The sequence below is a fragment of the Perissodus microlepis genome, chromosome 3 (genome assembly GCF_051167445.1).
Source record: "Perissodus microlepis isolate ML-2025 ecotype Zambia chromosome 3, ASM5116744v1, whole genome shotgun sequence".
NCBI classification, from domain to species: domain Eukaryota; kingdom Metazoa; phylum Chordata; class Actinopteri; order Cichliformes; family Cichlidae; genus Perissodus; species Perissodus microlepis.
Genome location: NC_140463.1, coordinates 28,772,003 through 28,791,236, shown reverse-complemented (window position 1 = coordinate 28,791,236; position 19,234 = coordinate 28,772,003). Strand labels below are relative to the sequence as shown.

The window sequence follows — 19,234 nt, the reverse complement described above, 5'->3', positions numbered from 1 at the left end:
AAGTTAGATTATTTTTGAGCAAAGCCGTGTGCTCTTCCCCTCTCCTCCTTTTTTTTTTTTTTTTTTTTTTTTTTTTTTTTGTAGAAGGGTGATCAAAGAAGAAAACGTGATTGGTCAGTTGGCTTGGTTGGTTGTGTATTTGTGCAGATGCATGCTATGTTGAAGTTTAGAAAAAAAAAACGGCCTTTTGAGTCACCGACTCGCCCTCACACGAACCCCCGCAGGAGCCCGTTCACGAGTTCAGTCAGCAGAGGAGCGAGGCCTGTCGGGTGCTACTGAAAACTCTCACCACAGCACTGTGAAACCTGAATGTTAGCAAAGATGCGATTTAACCTGGAGATCTTAAAGCCTTAAGAAACTCAGGAACACACGGAGGACGAATGGGAGCGCCGAGTATTAAAAGACACAGGTGGGGGGAACGGGAGGAGAGCGCCGTGGCTGGGCGGTGACTCGGGAACGGATACAGAAAGATGAGCTGTTATGGCCAGAGAGAGCGACCTCTCCCACACACCTCTCTTATTAAGCTCCTTTTTTTAGCCTTTTTTTGGGCTAATTGTAAAATTATGAGGAGAAGGGGGGCAAAGACAGAGAGAGGTGTCAGACAGGGCATCAGGAAAGTTGTGGATGAAACGGGAAGAATCAAAACTGTACGTGGAACCATAGCAGGCGTACTCACAACACAGGGTTTAGGGTAGCATTTGAAGAGAAGAGGTCAGCCACGACGATCGCTGTGTTAGGCTCCTCCCTGTGCATGATCTCGATATCTTAACTCATCTGTGCTCCATTTTCCTCCTCCTCCCCCTCATCCCTAACTCATGCTGTCTCATCACTGATGCCACTCTTTCAGTCATATGTTAAAAACCTCAACTTGAAAATAAAAAAGGAAAATTATATTATTAAAACCACACGTGTTTGTGTCTTTATTACTTTTCTCCCGTTTGAGCCGCGGCCTCACTGCTGAATGTTTTTTTGAAACGTAGCTGCACAGTCTGATAAAGTGTCCGACCCTTAACCTCTGTGCTCGAGGTCACATGTCCAATTCTTTGTTGGGGTCACAGCAGAGGCGGGAGGGGAAGTCCAGCCCCATCTCTGCAGCGTAGAAGCGCCATCGGTCCTCGTCGCCTCGATGCGTCAGGTACCTGCAGCCCATCCTGAGCTCGAACTCCCGGAGGTCGCACCACAGCTGGAAGTTCTGCAGTAGCGAGAGGGGAGCGTGCATGACTCATACACAGCTATACATCAGGACTATTAGAAACCTGATCAGGAGCATCTGAGCATCCTGGTCAACACCTATGAACGCAGTAACACTAGATCAATTTAATTCTGTTGTTTCACACTACAAAATTAAACGATTCTCAATGATAGCGTTTGTAAAGTGTCCAACCTGCAGCCAGCTGTGTCCCAGCGCTTTGCCCACGGTGAACCGCCGTCTCACCGACACCTGCAGCAGGTTATTGATGAGGCTCACAGCTGGGGAGGAAATGAGACGGAGAAGGATTTTCTAGAGGAGGATTTGCTCACTGGAGCCACCCAGTGGAGAAACAGGAGAATAACAGGACTCTAGCATGACACTATAAACTGTATGTGTGGGCAAACATGGATCAAACTAAAGAAAATGTATTTAAATGTTTAAAAAGACGCAAAACTGTGGGCTGACATGGCAACTTTCCGACCTGGAGTTTGTAGTGTGTGAAACCTTTAACAGGGAAAGCATAAGAAACTCTCATCATCACTATGTTGAGAAACTGTAAACCCAGCTCACAAAGAAGCTAACGAAAGGGCAACACCGTTCATACCCTCCAGTGAGATGGGGGCCCAGGTTTGGCGCGGGTACATGAAGGTGGCGTTGGTGATCTGCTGCCGGATGTCCTCATCTTCATTAAAGGGAAACGTGCCGCTCAGGCTGACGTACATGATGACGCCGACAGACCACATGTCCAGAGCGCGGTTGTAGCCGTTGCTGCTGATCACCTCGGGTGCCAGGTAGGCCGGAGTCCCCACGACGGAGCGCCGGAAAGACTTCTCCCCTATGATCCGGGCGAAGCCGAAGTCGCACAGCTTCACCTGCGGCACAGAGGCAGAGCTGATTAAATAAGATGCCGTGTGCTGTATCGGGAACTAAAGTGCAAAATCCCACCTGAGGTAAGGGGTCTGAAGTGGCCAGCAGTACGTTCTCAGGTTTCAGGTCACAGTGAGCGATGTGCTTCAAGTGCAGGTACCGCAGAGCCTCCAGAATCTGAAGCACACGTTTGACAATTTCACATTTAATTTTGGGATAAATAGAAACATTAAAGGTCCCTGCATCTTTGTTAAAACAAGAAGAAAAAAAACAAGGACATCATCTAGACACCCCTGGAGTGTTTCTCAGATCGGGATCTCGTACCTGCATGACGAGGAAGCGAGTGATGCGTTCAGGGAGTCGACCTTTCTCACTGGACAGAATCATCTCCAGCATGTCTCCGTGCAGCTTCTCCATTACAACAAACACGTGCTCGACAGTTTCGAACATGCCCTCCAACAGAACCACACCGGGGTGCGACAGATTCTGGAAAACACGCACGTCAGACGTCACGTAAATCACCTGATCGTGACTATAACACTAAAAATCAACCGAAAATCTGCAACCCTTCAATCAAATGTGTTGAGTTAATGAGGAAGAAGTGAGGAAGGAATCGGGAACAATGTGGCAGTTATTTGTACTTGTGCTAATAACTCACTAATAACTGATGATTCACCAGACAGTTGAATCAATAAACATTCACCAGACACTTTATTAGGCAGGTTGGACCTCCTTTTTCCTTCACAGCAAGATTTTGGTCCACACTGTCATGACAGCATCACACGGTTACTGCAGATTTAGCCTCAGGCCTGTTCTTAGCTGACAGGAGTGCACCTGGCGAGTGGCTCTTTGAGTTACTGTTGCTTTCCTTTCAGCTCAGAGGAGTCTGCCCATTCTCCACTGACATCAGGAGCCTGTTTTCACCAGAAGACTCTGGATATTTGTCTCATTTTCAGGCCATTCCCTGTAAACTAGTGATGGTTGTGTGGGAAAATCCCAGCAGATCAGCAGTTTCAGAAACACTAGATAAGGACACACTAATGAAGTAAGAAGGGACTCCTGTGTAAATACTCAGAACACCAACACAAAATTAACTAATGTTGAATACGGTTTAGTTAATACATCAGGATTTAAACCAGATTAAATAACTGTCACTAATATATCCAAGCTAGTTCTTCTACAGTGATGTAATGGATCAGGAGTTATTAACAAAGCAATGATGAATGGCTCTTTAACCCCTTAATGCCTAATATATCGTTTTTAACGCATGAGGTTTTGAGGCATTTACATCATCAGTGTGATTTTATTTTCCCCTCAAAAACCAAAATAAAGAGCACAACACATTTTTAAGCAATACATTTTGAAAAAATAAAATAAAATGCCAAATGTGGCCAATATGATACCAATTAAAACTCATATATGCAAATTAATATTTAATTCATTCTAAATAAATTGGCAAAAAGTTTGAAAAAAAAATGTGAATTTTCTGACAATTATGTCACAGATCATCGTTTTAAAGGTTAACCATCAGGTTGTTCCTGGTTTGTTCCTCATGTGTTTTCAGTAACTTGTTACATTTTTTGTGTTATTTCTTGTAAAGTGTTTAAAAACCGCATTAAAACCTGCAAGATGGCCACTTCGTTTCTCAGCTGCGTCTCCTGTTTGGTGGGGAAACGCGTCTTGTCGATGACCTTGATGGCAACTGTTCGACCCGACTTCCTGTGAGTTCCTGAAGAAGAAAAAAAAGAGACGTGATAATGATGCAAAGGAGCATTTGTAGCTTAGCAAAAACAGAAAGACATTTGATGAAAAAGTTTGTTTTGAGCAACATTTCAGCCTCTGAAGTCTCTGATTTCTTTGGTGTCTTTTTAGACTTTTGAAACAGTTTCTTCTGTACTATGTATTTTCAGATCACTGCATAAAGACAGTCACAGTCATAGAAAACAGGATTTTCTTGTACTCCACGTGTTCAGTTCTCTGGAGATAACAACATAATGAGAATCAGCTGACCTCCGTACACCACGCCAAACTGTCCCGACCCCAGCACCTCGTCTGTACAGATCTGATACACCGAGCTGATGTCCTGAAACACACACAAACACACTTCAACACTCTGTAACACTCTCCTCTAACGTGTGCACGATAAACTCGCTCAAATCTTACCGCACTGCGTCTGTATCGGTATTGATCTGTAATCAGAGACAGGAAGTCTTGTTAACTGAATGTTGCAGGTCCATATCCATCACTGTTACCATATTCAGAGTAAGATCTGATATTAATATCTGATGTTTTCTGACTCACCCTGGATCTCATCTTTGTGTCCTCTGCTGCTCTCCACCGGCATCATAGCCTGCCGGATGGCGCTCTCCCAGGCTGCCCCCTCCTCGCCAGCTATCACGCAGTACACCAGCGACACAGTCACCAGCTCGAACGAGTGAATGCTGCCGTCTGATGATGGCACGGAGAGCTGGGTGGGGCCTCGGACCCCGAGCACCTCGGACAGAGAGATCTCCTGCAGAGGAGGTTTAAAGCTACTATCCATGACCTGCTCCTACATAATGTTTCTATAATCAAAGTAACATCTGTCATGCTATCATTATCTGATTTTCACTGCACTACAAACTTCTTAAAGTACGTTTAAAACGAAGGAGATAAAATGAACATACACAAAATACAATACTGTCCTCTTTAAAGTAAACACTGCTCAGAGCGCGAGTGTAACCCAGAGGAACTGTTTTTTTGAGAATCTGTATTGCTTGGTATAAGCCAGAAGCCAGAAGTATTTGCTTAGTTGTCTTTGTGCACCCCCACTGGGTTTTTGATTAATTGAATAGCTGCAGCAGGAGTGATTATTTAAGCTTTCCTTTTCTTTTCTTGTTATTTTTCTTTGGGGTTTGGTTAAATACATGGTACCTGCAAAAGCATTTTGTGTTGTGTGTATTTATTAATTACTGCCCATCAGCTCCAGTAGCATTCCTAAATCTTCTGATTAATAGTAACCATAATATTTCACTCAATACCTAGCCTGTATTAATTCATTGGCGCTTCATCAGTGTTACACGAGCTGCCTTGGTGGATGTTTGCACTGTTTACACAGTGACACAGTGGGAGGAACAACACTGGCACACTGCAGGAACATTTCTGCATACATGTTAATGACAGAGGCCTTTGATACGAGTGGGAGTGAGCGTGCAGTACACAGGATGCTGCTTTGTCTGTTTCCGTCTTATATCATGCAACTATCATACCTTGTAGAACTTCGTGGTGTTTTCATTCTGGTACAGAGTCATGCTCTTCCAGTCCAAGATCCAGTAATGGCGTTTCCTCTGAGTAAAGATACGACCGAGTTAAAAGCCGATGAAAATGTGATTCTGCTCCACAAATATCATAACCTGAGCAAAACATTTTGCTTTTTTGAACGTTTCCAGATCTGAAAGAGTGTGTTCCTCACCAATGTGTCTGTGTTGGTGTGGTGGACCAGCCACCCCTCTCTCAGGACTCCTCCGCCTCTCCTCTTAGTGTGATGCACCGACTGGACGAGCCTCATCAGGGGGATGTTGCTGCTGAAACACGGACTGGTGGGCGGAAAAAGAGAGGGAGGACAAAATAAAGGTCCGTTTGGAGATGGTGAATTAAACAGAAGTCGCCTCTAGGTGGCAGCGTGTGCCCCAAACAAAGCCGATATAAACGACAGGGACGATAAACATCTGTTTTATAATACAGGAATTTGGGCGACGTGTGATTCAGACGCCTGACATCGTTCGGACACTGTCTGCACCAGCAGACAGCTTTTAGCTGGGATTAGATCATCAGAAAAACTTAGTGCCCCTCTGACCTCATCGGCTCTCGCAGCTGCTCGACTTCCCCGGTCTCTGCCTGTGAGTCATCATCGGTGAACATGTCATCGTCGCAGATCTCTGTGGTGCTGGTGATCACTGACTCATTGTCCTCCAAGTCTGGTTGGCAGCTGTTATCAGCTGCTGGGCTCTCTGGAAATGTGACATCAGCAACTAATGAACAGCTACATATAATTCGATTTATATTATTTACACGATTAGGGCCATAAAATACCAACAAATAATGAGGTAAAAATAGCAAACAAATAAGTTCAAGATGAACCGAACAAAAGAAAATGTCTGATTTTTCTCAATAAATGACTCAAAATGCATCAGTTACCTGTCTTTGTTTGTTCTTTTTTACATATTCTCTGGTGAAATCATTTCATCTCATTCCTCATCAGGCTCTGATCGAGTTTTCCTGACTCATCATGCAGCTAATCATCACCGCTACTCGGAGGAATGTGACGTTTCTGAGATGCTAATTTAGAGTGAGGCCTGAATCTATCAAATGTTCCTGGGAAACAGGGTGAATCAGCTTCGACTCATGCTGACAGCATCAGAGTCAGGCCCCTTTTCAAAGAGCCATGGTCTAATACAGCCACAAGCCCAGAATATGAAATGAAAACCAGACCTCAGACCTCCAGGGACCATCACTCACCTTCCCCGTTCATGCCGTTCCTCTCTCCGGGACAGTCTCTGGGGACTAAAGGCTCACAGCGCCGATGGCAGTTAAACCTGCAGTCTGGAAAAACCATGGAGGAGACGTGGGAGGTTTAAAAAGGCTGACAGAAAAAGGAAGAGTGCTGAAGTCTGGAAAGATACAAACTCATGAGTCAGAATATTGTGGTCAGTTTTTTTCGTGATGAAAATGAATGTCGTCTGAGATTCGAGACGTCTGAAACACATCCAGGCATTTAGGTAAAATTAGATTCAACCCAATCTGCTTACGTAAGTACGTGGGATACACAAGCTCCTTGACAAAACAAGTGTTTGCTGTGTGCTCGTGAGCCTCCAAGTTCAATTCAATTCAATTCAATTTTATTTATATAGCGCCAAATCACAACAAAAGTCGCCTTAAGGCGCTTCATAGATACAGAGAAAAACCCAACAATCATATGACCCCCTATGAGCAAGCACTTTGGCGACAGTGGGAAGGAAAAACTCCCTTTTAACAGGAAGAAACCTCCGGCAGAACCAGGCTCAGGGAGGGGCGGCCATCTGCTGCGACCGGTTGGGGTGAGAGAAGGAAGACAGGATAAAAGACATGCTGTGGAAGAGAGACAGAGGTTAATAACAGATATGATTCAATGCAGAGAGGTCTATTAATACATAGTGAGTGAGAAAGGTGACTGGAAAGGAAAAACTCAATGCATCATGGGAATCCCCCGGCAGCCTACGTCTATTGCAGCATAACTAAGGGAGGATTCAGGGTCACCTGGTCCAGCCCTAACTATATGCTTTAGCAAAAAGGAAAGTTTTAAGCCTAATCTTAAAAGTAGAGATAGTGTCTGTCTCCCAAATCCAAACTGGAAGCTGGTTCCACAGAAGAGGGGCCTGAAAACTGAAGGCTCTGCCTCCCATTCTACTTTTAAATACTCTAGGAACAACAAGTAGGCCTGCAGAGCGAGAGCGAAGTGCTCTAATAGGGTGATATGGTACTACAAGGTCATTAAGATAAGATGGGGCCTGATTATTTAAGACCTTGTATGTGAGGAGCAGGATTTTGAATTCAATTCTGGACTTAACAGGAAGCCAATGAAGGGAAGCCAAAACAGGAGAAATATGCTCTCTCCTTCTAGTCCCTGTCAGGACTCTTGCTGCAGCATTTTGGATTAGCTGAAGGCTTTTCAGTGAGTTTTTTGGACATCCTGATAATAATGAATTACAGTAGTCCAGCCTGGAAGTAATAAATGCATGAACTAGTTTTTCAGCGTCACTCTGAGACAGGATATTTCTAATTTTAGAGATGTTGCGCAAATGGAAGAAAGCAGTCTTACATATTTGTTTAATATGTGCGTTGAAGGACATGTCCTGGTCAAAAATGACTCCAAGGTTCCTCACAGCGTTACTGGAGGCCAAGGTAATGCCATCCAGAGTAAGAATCTGGTTAGATACCGTATTTCTAAGATTTTCAGGGCCGAGTACAATAACCTCAGTTTTATCTGAATTAAGAAGCAGAAAGTTAGCGGCCATCCAGGTCTTTATGTCTTTAAGACATTCCTGCAGGTTAACTAATTGGTGTGTGTTATCTGGCTTCATGGACAGATAGAGCTGGGTGTCATCTGCATAGCAGTGAAAATGTATGCTATGTCTTCTAATGATGCTGCCTAAGGGAAGCATGTATAATGTAAACAGAATTGGTCCTAGCACTGAACCCTGTGGAACTCCATAATAAGTCAAGCATTACTAATCAAAGTCAAAGCTTTGCAGGAACAGAGCACCAAAAATGGCCACAAGATCTGAACGCATAACATTATCAGGTTTGTAAAGAAGGAGGCCTGTCACCCACTCTTTCACAGGAGTGGGTGACAATAAGATTCAAAGGTACACATCCTCCTGACCTGTTGTGCTATCTATACCTTTAGACCCCATGTGTCGAGATCAAGGCCAGCGGGCCAAATTGGGACCTCTGCTAAGATGCAGAGGCAAACTGAAAATTAACAAAAGAACAAATAACCCACAGCACAGGATGTTCCTTTGAGCCAGACTTCGAGGTGACGCAGCTGTAAAGTTTTGCACTCATGTGCAGCCAGTTTGACAGCAGAAGCCTGGTAGGAGGGTACAGACAAACTGCAAGATCAAAGATTTTCTCCTCTTAAATTAAGTATCCTACAAAACTACAGAGTTGCCACGTTCAGTTCAGTTTTATTTATAAGCACCAAATCACAACAACTCAAGATGCTCTGTATTGTAAGGTAAAGACCCACAATAACAGAGAGAAAGCCCCAACGATCAGACAACCTCCTCAAGGTAAGTACTTGGTGACAGTGGGAAGGAAAAACTCCCGTTTAACAGGAAGAAACCTCCAGCAGAACCAGGCTCGGGGAGGGGCGGCCATGTGCCGCAACTAACTGGGCGTGAGGGAAGGAAGACAGACAAAGACGCTGAGGAAGAGAGCCAGAGATTAATAATAACTTATGATTAAATGCAGAGAGGTGTGTAAACACACAGTGAGTGAAGTGCATTATGGGACTCCGCCAACAGCTAACACCTACTGCAGCATAACTAAGGGAAGATTCAGGGTCACGTGATCCAGCTCTAACTATATGCTTTAGCAAAAAGTTTTAAGCCTGGAAGTAATAAATGTATGAACTAGTTTTTCAGCCTCACTCTGAGACAGGATGTTTCTAATTTAAGCGATATTACACAAACCTGTTTTTCAGACCTGTCAGCTATAATAATAGAAACAGGTATTACATTTATATACAAGAGTGAGTTTTGCTTTTGTTAAACGCCTCGTGCTGTTAAACAGGTTGTGGTGAGACAGCTGTGTGGCAGCTCACTTGTACAAGTGTAAATTATGCAGGACTAAACTTTGTAGAGACTAATAAACTTTCTGTGCACTTGTAGAGAACTTCCTGTGAGCCAAATTGTGAGGGAAATACATTTTACAGGAAATCTGATGTGATTCTCATTTCCCATTGACTAAATGGACTAAGTTCACCAACCCTGACGTAGATTGGGTTTGCTATGGGTTTTTTCAGCGACGTCAACCTTTTCTTAACACTTGTGCTGTCTTGTGCTAATTTCCTTCTACCAAACGAAACGTGCAGCTGGCTAAAATAAGAGCTCAGCTGAGGTGTAAACCATTAATATTTACATCCTGTCATGGCGTCACAGCAAGAGAGTCTCACTGCAGTAGATGCATGCGATCTACTTTCTGATACAGCTGGCCGGTGACAGTACAATTAGAAAAAGACTGAAGGAGTATGGCTTATTTGGAGACAAAGCCTCTTCTCTCTAATTAGAACAATGGAGCACAGATGATGTTTGGAAAGTTCCATCTGAACAAACCACCAGACCTCTGGAACAACGTCCTTTGCACTGACGAGATGCACAAAACCACGTTCAGAGGAAACCAAACACGTCGCAGTCACTGAGTCGGCCATCAACGCCAGAGTATACCGAAGTATTCTAGAGGCAAATATGATGCCGTCTGTCTGACAGATAAAGCTTAGACAAAGTTGAATCATGTAACAGGACAATGATCACAAGCACAGCAGCAAATCTACAGATCTGTGCATAAACGAATCCCTGCAAACCTCAGTGAACTGAAACAACGCTGCAAAAAAAGTCAGACGCAATTTCTCCCATAAAAATGTGAGAAACTGATAAAGTCACACAGGACATGAATAATTCAAGTTATTGCTGCTAAAGGAGGTTGAACAAGTTACTGAAACATGGGATGTGCTTAGTTTTTCTCCTCCTTCTCACCTGAGCACTGCAGCCCCTGCCTGAAGAGGCCTTTGAGCAGCCGGTGGCAGTACTGGCAGACGGTGGGTTTGGTGTAGCTGTGGATGTGGAAGGTGTGAGGGACCTGAGCCCTGCTCCAGTCGCTGTACCCGACTCCCAGCCACACCGGAGCCTCGGCCCAGGATGGAGGCCTGGACGCGGGCTTGGACTTGCTGATCTGGAGAAAGATGCAAAGTGAAAGACATCAACTTAGAATAACTGAAAGAAATCTATTGTGTGAATATGTGATTCGATTATACCAGTAAAGGTTACAGGTGTGTTGGAGAAACAAACAAATCCAGGGTTGCAAACACACTTATCTGCATTACAATTACAGCAGTTCCTCACCTCTTCTAGACTCCCGCCTGCCTGATTGGACAGCGAGTGCGCGCGAGGTCGCCGGGGTGGAAACAGGGAAAAGCTGGTGCTAACCTGACGCCGTGCTCGGTTACAGTTACTGGGCAACTGCAAAGCACAACGTTTATGAAAGTCTAATCCACAACCTGTAAAGAGATAAAAGTAAAAAAAAACAAACAAACTTTAACAACACTCAAGTATCAGTGAAGAGACGATACATGATCATGATGAAGTGTGAAAGCGCCTTTACCGTCACATTTTAAACCCTGCCGAACGAGGCCCCACAGCATCTCTCCACAGTGGTGACAGAAAGTTGGGGTCCGGTACGACTGCACCGCCAAGGAGTGTGGACGCATCGTCATCTGCGTCACGGAGGCTGATCCTGAATCACAGAGAGGACTCGTTACACCAACAGACATCCACACTCCATGCATTTACTGCTAAGACTCCGCTATAGTAGCTTTGCATGATTCACAGCTCAAAATAATCCTCATTTGTCTTATACTGGTCCTTGGTGCAGGCGCTCGACTCGTCTGAAACAAACAGTTTTAACTTCGCCCACCTGCCCACTGCCCCCCGTGAAAATAGGTTTGGAACAGTAGGAGAGTTGGGCTCATTTAAAACTTTGGTCATGTTTTTTGATTTTGCCTTCATCAGAAGAGGAGACAGTTGGGTTGCAGCTGAACCTGGGCCACTGCATTCAGTCCTACAGCGCATGATCACCACTCAACCGACAACCAAAACTTTGTCCATTTTTAAAATGAACATCCACCAATGTAATAGCATATAGACGACAGAAAATAAGGAATAACCTACTCAGTACAAAAGCAACCTGCTAAAGATGAACAGATCACACTTTAAGCATCAGAATGCTGTGACTGAAGTTAACAAGCTCACATCTGTGCAGGTCTAAAACATCAGCTCTGGTGTATATACGAATACGCTAGAACATGTTTTTAAAAAATACCATCTTGGCCCGGTGGCGCCAGTGTCCAGCAGCCTCGCCTCTGTCAGTGCGCCCCAGGGTGGCTGTGGCTACAATGTAGCTTGCCATCACCAGTGTGTGAGTGTGTGTGTGAATGGGTGGATGACTGGATGTGTAAAGCGCTTTGGGGTCCTTAGGGACTAGTAAAGCGCTATACAAATACAGGCCATGCATTTTACATGCATGAATAAACTATATGTCACCCAAACAAATGAGGTACACGTAGTACCACCAAATCTCACCAAGTGTCCACCTGCCTCTGTAAACCTCAAACACTAACCTGAAACGATGACCTCAATGAGGTCGCCATCCTGCAGCTCGTCGGAGTCGGTCAGCCGCTGCAGCAACTGCTCCGAGGCGGGTTGATGTCTGAACAGCAGAATCTTCTCCCCGACACCCACCACACTGCAGTCTGGAGCCTAAACACACGAACAAACAAAAACCGCAGTCTCAGGTTGAGTCACTATTGAAGCAACAAGATCAATTTAAACCCCCAGAAGGGCTCCGGTAATGTGACGATTTGCCTTCTGAGTAAATGAAACAAGTTATTAAGCAATATGGGGGGAAAAAGAGTCAATTTTTCCACAAATGGAGTAATTTAAACATTTGAAATCAGAACAAGTGTGGTTTGGGAAACTGGACACAGCAAAGAAAGCCACCTGCAACCTGTCAGTCGTGATTTTCCATTTTCACGTCTGCACGGCGGTAAAGAACAAAACCACATTAAGATGAGCATGCAGACTGAAGACAGCTCTGAAGGGAAACCTGAGTGATGCACCACAGGTAGAGAGTGATGCCACCATGTTCAGCGTTATAGAAATAAATAATCTGTGTGCATCTGTCGCCAAAGTACGACTGAGGAAGAGAGATAGGAAGGCTGCGAAGTAGCTCAAGCTTTGTTTTTCTATCTGAAACATCATTTAGGGATGATAAGAACAGCAGATTCAAAGATGTGACACTGCAGGTCAATTCATTATTTAAACATGTTCAACTGCTCTATCTAATCAGCCAATCATACTGCAGCTCAGTGAATTTCAGCACGTGGCGGTCAAGACGACCGGGTGAAGTTAAAATTGAGCCACAGAATGAGGAAAAAACGTGATTTAAGTAACTTTAACGTGGCATGGCTGTTGGTTTCAGACAGGTTAGTCTGAGTATCTCAGAAACTGCTGATCAGCTGGGATTTTTCCACACAACCATGTCTAACCACTTCTCTGGGTGAACTGTTGAACTCAGAGGTCAGAGGAGAATGCCAAACTGTTTCATATTGACAAGAAGGCAATAATAACTCAAATAAACACTCGTTACAACCAACATATGCAGAAGAGCGTCTGGGAAAGCACTACACATCAAACCTTGAATCAGATGGGCTACAGCAGAAGAACACCGCACAGGAAGCCACTCCTAGCTAAGAACAGGAAACCGACGTGACAGTTCGCACAGGCCTCACTAAAACTGGACAACAGAAGATGAGAAAAATGTTGTCTGGTCTGACGAGTCTCGATTGGAACATTTTGATGGTAGGGTCTGAATTCATCGATGGTTCTGGCTGCTGCTGGTGGCGTGATGGTGTTGGAGAACAGCTGAGCATCAAACTCCACAGCCTGCTTGAGCGTTGGTGCCGACCATGTCCATTCCTAACAGCAGTACTCATTCAGGTGATGCAAAGCATTGCGTTATTAAGGTGAACATTTACACCAATAGAACAAACATGTGTCCATTACTTCCCCCCTGCCTCATCCATTTTCCCCTTATTGCAGCTCTAGTATTAAATGTGTCATGAAATCACTCAGTTCTCTCCAGGTGCAGCAAACACTCCTGCTGCCACACAGCTCGGCCTACCAGCCAACCAGCTGAGGAGCAGTTTGAGTCAGTCAGCATCACCAAACCAGCCAAATCCAAGTTAGGATTAAAAGCTGGATATTTTTTAAACCGTGGACAGAAGAGAGTACTGCACACACACACACACACACACACACACACACACACACACACACGCACACACACACACACACACAATATCATATCAAAGTGCATAAGTGGAATTGTGCTTTATGTGACCCTAAAGGTAAAACAAATACCTGCTAGGTTTCAGTGTTGGAAATGCGGGTGTTCACCCATCATTGATACACTGACTATAATGAATGTAAAACGTGCACAAGTGACACACACACACACACACACACGATGAGCTGACCTACTGCCTGGAAACTCAAGACGAAAACTGTAAAGGTGGGCTGCGTGCGTGCGTGTTTGTGCGTGTCTCAGTCAGAGGGGAGAAGCTGTGGTTGGAAAGTTTTCTGCGCTCGTGTCGACCACAGTCCCTGTAACCGAGGAAGTGCAAAGACCAGCCCAGTGACAGTGAGATGAAGCCCCTGCAACACCTGCAATTCACAACTTTCCTTGTTTAACCTCAACTACAGTTTTACTCCACCGTCTGTGCGCTGGCACTTGGGTATAGATTTTACTGTATAAACAAGTATAGAGTGCCCTTTAATTCTAAATACATCTCTGGTGGGTGGAGGAAATCTGTTAAATGGCGAGTTTATTTCTTCTCTTTTTTAAAACTTGTCATTTAGTTTTCCAGAACAAATTGTATTCACAAACACCCTCAAAAATCTGAAGGTGGTTGGGTGACACCCACTTCACAATACAAAATGTTGGTGAAATTACGCCACCATACAGAGTGCTGCATACACAACAGCACAAAACCACCAAACTCTGCAAACAAAAACCACACTCCATGCACAAACCTACATTACCTTCCTTCATAAATAAGTTGACCTTTCATAGTCCACTTCCTGACAGCTCTGAGAGGCCTGAGAGATTTGAAACATCATCATAATATTTTCCAAGTGGGACTGTGTTATGGGTCAGGGCGCGTTGTGACAGCTCAGCATTTCATTCTAATTAATATCTTTTTTCATCACCTTCTCGCTTCTGACTCTTTGCACGCAGTTTGTTCCTACAGCTGTGGCATCTGAGCAAACCACATGACAGTCAGTTTTGACCAGTATCGAATGGCACTTAAAAAAAACAAACAAACTCCAAAACAAAAGAAAAAAAGAAAACAGAACAAACCTAGACGTAATCTGCACGGCTACCAGCTAAAAATGAGGTCGACTCAGAAAAAGCTGCTCTCTTTAAAGTGCTTTAAACCCCAACTGCAGCTGAAGATGATGATAACACTTCTCTAGGATTCGTCCAACTACCAAAAAATGCCGCAACAGAATACCCACAATGCATTTCAAAAGGATCTTTCATGAGCATCTCTCGTGCCTCCTAAATAATGACGCCTTTCAAATTCGCACATCTGCAGGTTGTTATGCACACTTTCGCTTTTTGTTTTTGTACAACTCTATGAAGTTATTATTGTCCACCTCCATATATTTATTATTGTTGGACTCTGTGTTACAGTAGCTTTGCATATAATGGTCCTCACTTCATCCTTAGCTCCTCTCCGGACTTTCTGTTTAAGCAAACTGTCTTCTCATTGGCTGCCCCTCATAAACACGTTTGAATTTCTGGGAGGTGGCACGTTTGCTCGCTGTTACAGTTGTGTGGTTGAGAAGACCCCTCTCTTTGATATCGGCTCAACTGACAACACACTACTGTGAGTGTGAGTCTGTAAGAATAAAACATAGATAAACATCTATTTTAAAACTGGTGCATGGCCTCTTTAACGCTCATGACTGATGATGAACTCTTCGTCATCTGATGTATAATACCGCCACACCTCCTCGTGTCTTAGTGCTTTCGAGCCGGGAAACGACGCCACCCCGTGCGGTTACCTTGCGCTCTATGACCTCAGCAGCCAACCTCCGGGCATGACGGTAGCTCAGGTTGCCCGCAGGGACTCGAACCACCTCCCTGAACAGACCCAGCTGGAACTGGACCAGAACCGGTGCTGTGAGACTACTGGGACTCGAGGGAGTCAGTGTAGACATGGAGAGAGAGCCTGCAGGAGGAAAAGTGGATCAAGTTAATGTGGGGTTGAAGGTGTGACCTGAGAGAAAGCTGAAGAGGTTCAACGTGAAACTCCAAAACAAAGCACTACGCAGGCCCCTGTAAATCTACTCCATCTTAACCTTATAGCTCTTGTTTGAAATAGTTCCTGTTTAACGTTCAGGTGTCTAAAACTGAACACCCCAATTTCTCAATAAGAGATCTTTATCTCACCATCGCCCGAAATAGAAGGATATTTCAAGCAGCGAATGCTCTCTTCGACTAAAAAGACTTCTGTTGTAAAAGCTTTGATATAATAGGACATAACTTACTACACAATACTTTGATCAGGATAAACAAAGAGTTATTTTTTAATCAGATCAAGAACAAACTAAAAAGCACCAACCTTACGGTCTAATCTTGGTCTGGTCTTTGTCTTCGACGATCGAAGGACTGCGTCTCAACAGCGCAACAGCTGATCAATCTATCATGGTGCTGCCGAGGCTCATCATGAGCTGCTGGTTGGTCTGGTTTCCTTTTTGTGGGGCTCGGCTGTCTGAGAGACAGGAAGTAACAAGAGAAGCACTCACCTCTGTGAAGGCTGCAAAAAGCACAGCGTACGGTTAACACCCCACACCCTGGCTGTCAAAACTTAAACACACACGTACTTTGAAATGGTTAAAACAATTCAGCGCGCACGTTCGCCTTTGTAGAAGTTTGGAAAACACACAGGAGGCAGATTTGGTTTGAAACGTGGAATTTGCATTTATTGAACCTTTGATTAAAATACACATTAGGTTGGCCCCGTCATAATAAGATGCGTGAAATCATCAACAACAAAATAAAAACAAAGAAAAATAACAAAAAAAGAGAGAAGGCCTGCGTACGTACATCGTACATCACCATCAGTGGCTCTGAGTACATGCACTGATCTCCATACACATTTGGACAGACAGCACACAGAAATCAAGATTTCTCTTTTAAGCTTTGGATCAAATTGTTGCTGCTGCAGTGATCACAAATTAATATTTACAGCCGTAGCAGTTTTGTTCTCCCACATGAGAAAATAGTGCATTAGCGGTGACATGTTTAAGGAGTCTGCATCTCCTGAAATCCCAGTTATTACACTGCACCGACCCAGGGTGTAGAAGTGAATGATTAATACCTTACAGTACTGGTAAGTATTGATATGATGGTGTGTACTGGAAAGAAGCACTGATCTTTACTGGATCTTCAGCTACAAACTAGTGTTTCACCATTTGATTTTTAAATATATATGTATATACACATAAACACACACACATACAGTTAGACAGTGTTGAGATTGTGTATGGTTATAGGAATCTTCCATCATTCTTATGAGTGAATAAGTGACAAACAGTAAACACGTATATAAAGGTCATACATGTATAACTCTGTACATTATTTGCTGTGAACAACACTTAAAGCACTTTATGTTTTTCCAGCGTCTTTCCAAAGCTCTTCCACTCACTTCTTTTTAACTCCATCCTGCACTTTCGGTACTCCTCCTTTCCTCCGTTCATTAAACCTGCACCATCACGCACGTTCTGAAGCAGACAGGATAAACTTAGCGCCACTCAGAGATCGAAGGCTAATTAAAAATTAAAAAGAAAAAAAGCGTGCCTTCGGTTTCCGTAGCTGCGTGGCGATGGTGTGCATGCACCAACGCTGACAAAACAGCCTCACACGAACCTGTCTTCACCTTTTCGTTTACTTTCTCGTCATGAAGGTAAAGTCAAGGAAAAACTTGAGGGTGTAACATCACTTGCTGACCCTAATTTTGCTTTAACATGATAAGAAGTACATTCGGCGGATAGTTCTCCTGATAGTAGCGTCCTGGCTTGCGAACAACAATCCACCAGACCCCGCACAATCAACATTAAAAATCAACATTCAAATAACCAGCTGTTTGTACCGTCGACATAAAAGCTCAGAGCCAAAACAAAAAATCACTTCAGAACAACAAAAAAAGTCAGCGAGGACGGACCACCATCAGCCAGCTCCCTGCGAGGGTTTGATTACGACTGATGACTGATCCACCCAGGAGAGGCTTGTACAAAAAAAAAAAAAAGAAAGAAAGAAATGTAACAATAAGGACTGATTTGTACAAAATGATGCACATTCAACAACAGTAAATACAGAAAAAACTACAACAAACTCACAAGAGGAATGACAGTAAACAGCTGATGGACTGCATCAGCTGTGATCAAATAATTAAGAGGGTTACCCACAGCTTTAAAAGACACTTTCACTTCAATATCCTGCTGTAATGATTGTAAACACATTATTTTTAAACATTAAATTTTCTTTATTATTTAGTCGCATGGAGCTCAGGTAAAAGGTACCAAAACAAACTTTGATTAAACTCCCTGTTGAGGCTTCAGGGACATCGAGGAGTCAAATGCTGCCGTTTTAGAGTCAACTCATCGCACATGGACTCCTGTAAAGGACTTTTTTTTCCCCAACAGAAATGCTATGAAAGGCAGAATTTTAACATAAAACATGATCTTTTCCTAAACCTGCAGTGCAAAATAGGAAGATCACAAATGGGACATGAAACAGTATGTCCTAAATTACGCACGACCCCTAAAAGCTCTTTTAACGTGACTTTAAATTAAGTCACTAGGAACGCAACGGCATCATTTTAGAGGATGTGAACCCCCAAAAATTAAAACAAAAAAAAAATCTTTCCTCAAATGAATTTTCTGGCCCGTTTTCTGTCTTTTGACTCATGAAAAACTGCAGTTTCTGCCCCCAAACGCTGTCACAACCCAATCCAGTGGAAATTAATAACCATTCCCATCAAAGTATGCTCAGTAGATAGCAAGATTGTTGCTAGAAATACAGTACTGTCACATTTAAAGCACACGATTATAGTGAAACTTTGACGACTTGGTATCGGATATGAACGGTTGAGGTAATACATTTATCAGCATTTAGTGTCACGGATACAATCAACCAATGCCCATTAACCTTTCACCTTCACATCACTCCATTCTTTTCCTTCATCTCCAGTCTCCGCCCTTCATACAGGTAGTGTTTTACTTCTAAATGAGACCCTCTTTACCAGAAATAAAGTGTAAACAAACAAACAAAGAAATAAATCAGTGCACTATACACAGAGAATCAAATACCAAATAATTTAAATCTGTATTTACATAAAAAAAGGCATAAAGTGAGGTTGAAATGGTTAGTGCTAATGATGCTTGTATCCTCTTGTTACACCTCTGCTCTATCTTTCAGGTAGTACCGTTTTTACCATCTGCAATATGCTTCAGGTGGATGGTTAGTGTCTGTGTCTACTTCATGCTACTGGTGAAACTGGACTGGACCTGGATTATAATTAGCCCACCTAAGGTTGAGTTTCTGCACATAAGAGATGTGGACTGAAGGAACCGACTCGTCATAACGCACGATGCTCTGCTACGGTGCTGTGAGTGGAAAAAACCCCAAAAAACCCCCAGAAAAAACACGAGGCATTCAGGTGCAGACGTTCCACGAACTAGTAAGCAGCATGCTCGTAAATGTGTATCTAAATATTCTCTTTTCTGATCGATGGCAGCGTTTTATACAGCG

General features: G+C 43.6%; 1 protein-coding gene across 1 annotated transcript; it reads right to left on the bottom strand.

Moving 5' to 3' along the window:
- Positions 1-34: 34 nt before the first annotated feature.
- On the bottom strand, positions 35-19,137 carry prkd4 (protein kinase D4). The gene is made up of 19 exons (XM_084923887.1): positions 16,044-19,137; positions 15,484-15,650; positions 11,973-12,111; positions 10,958-11,089; positions 10,699-10,853; positions 10,333-10,528; positions 6,557-6,640; positions 5,895-6,048; positions 5,511-5,634; positions 5,308-5,385; positions 4,361-4,571; positions 4,223-4,248; positions 4,070-4,142; positions 3,682-3,788; positions 2,384-2,545; positions 2,138-2,236; positions 1,797-2,064; positions 1,385-1,470; positions 35-1,192 (listed from the first exon to the last, which is right to left on the bottom strand). Exons 2-19 carry the CDS (start codon positions 15,637-15,639, stop codon positions 1,028-1,030), a joined length of 2,415 nt encoding a protein of 804 aa, XP_084780013.1. The 5' UTR covers positions 15,640-15,650; positions 16,044-19,137; the 3' UTR covers positions 35-1,027.
- Positions 19,138-19,234: the final 97 nt, after the last annotated feature.

What these genes read in the sequence shown, in the direction of transcription:
- prkd4 (XM_084923887.1), bottom strand. Translation starts at nt 15,639, where the DNA reads ATGTCTACACTGACTCCCTCGAGTCCCAGTAGTCTCACAGCACCGGTT. An exon ending in ACCGATACAGACGCAGTGCG is followed by an intron (nt 4,143 to 4,222) that starts GTAAGATTTGAG and finishes TGTGTGTTTCAG; the next exon opens with GACATCAGCTCGGTGTATCA. An exon ending in TGGGACACAGCTGGCTGCAG is followed by an intron (nt 1,193 to 1,384) that starts GTTGGACACTTT and finishes TCGCTACTGCAG; the next exon opens with AACTTCCAGCTGTGGTGCGA.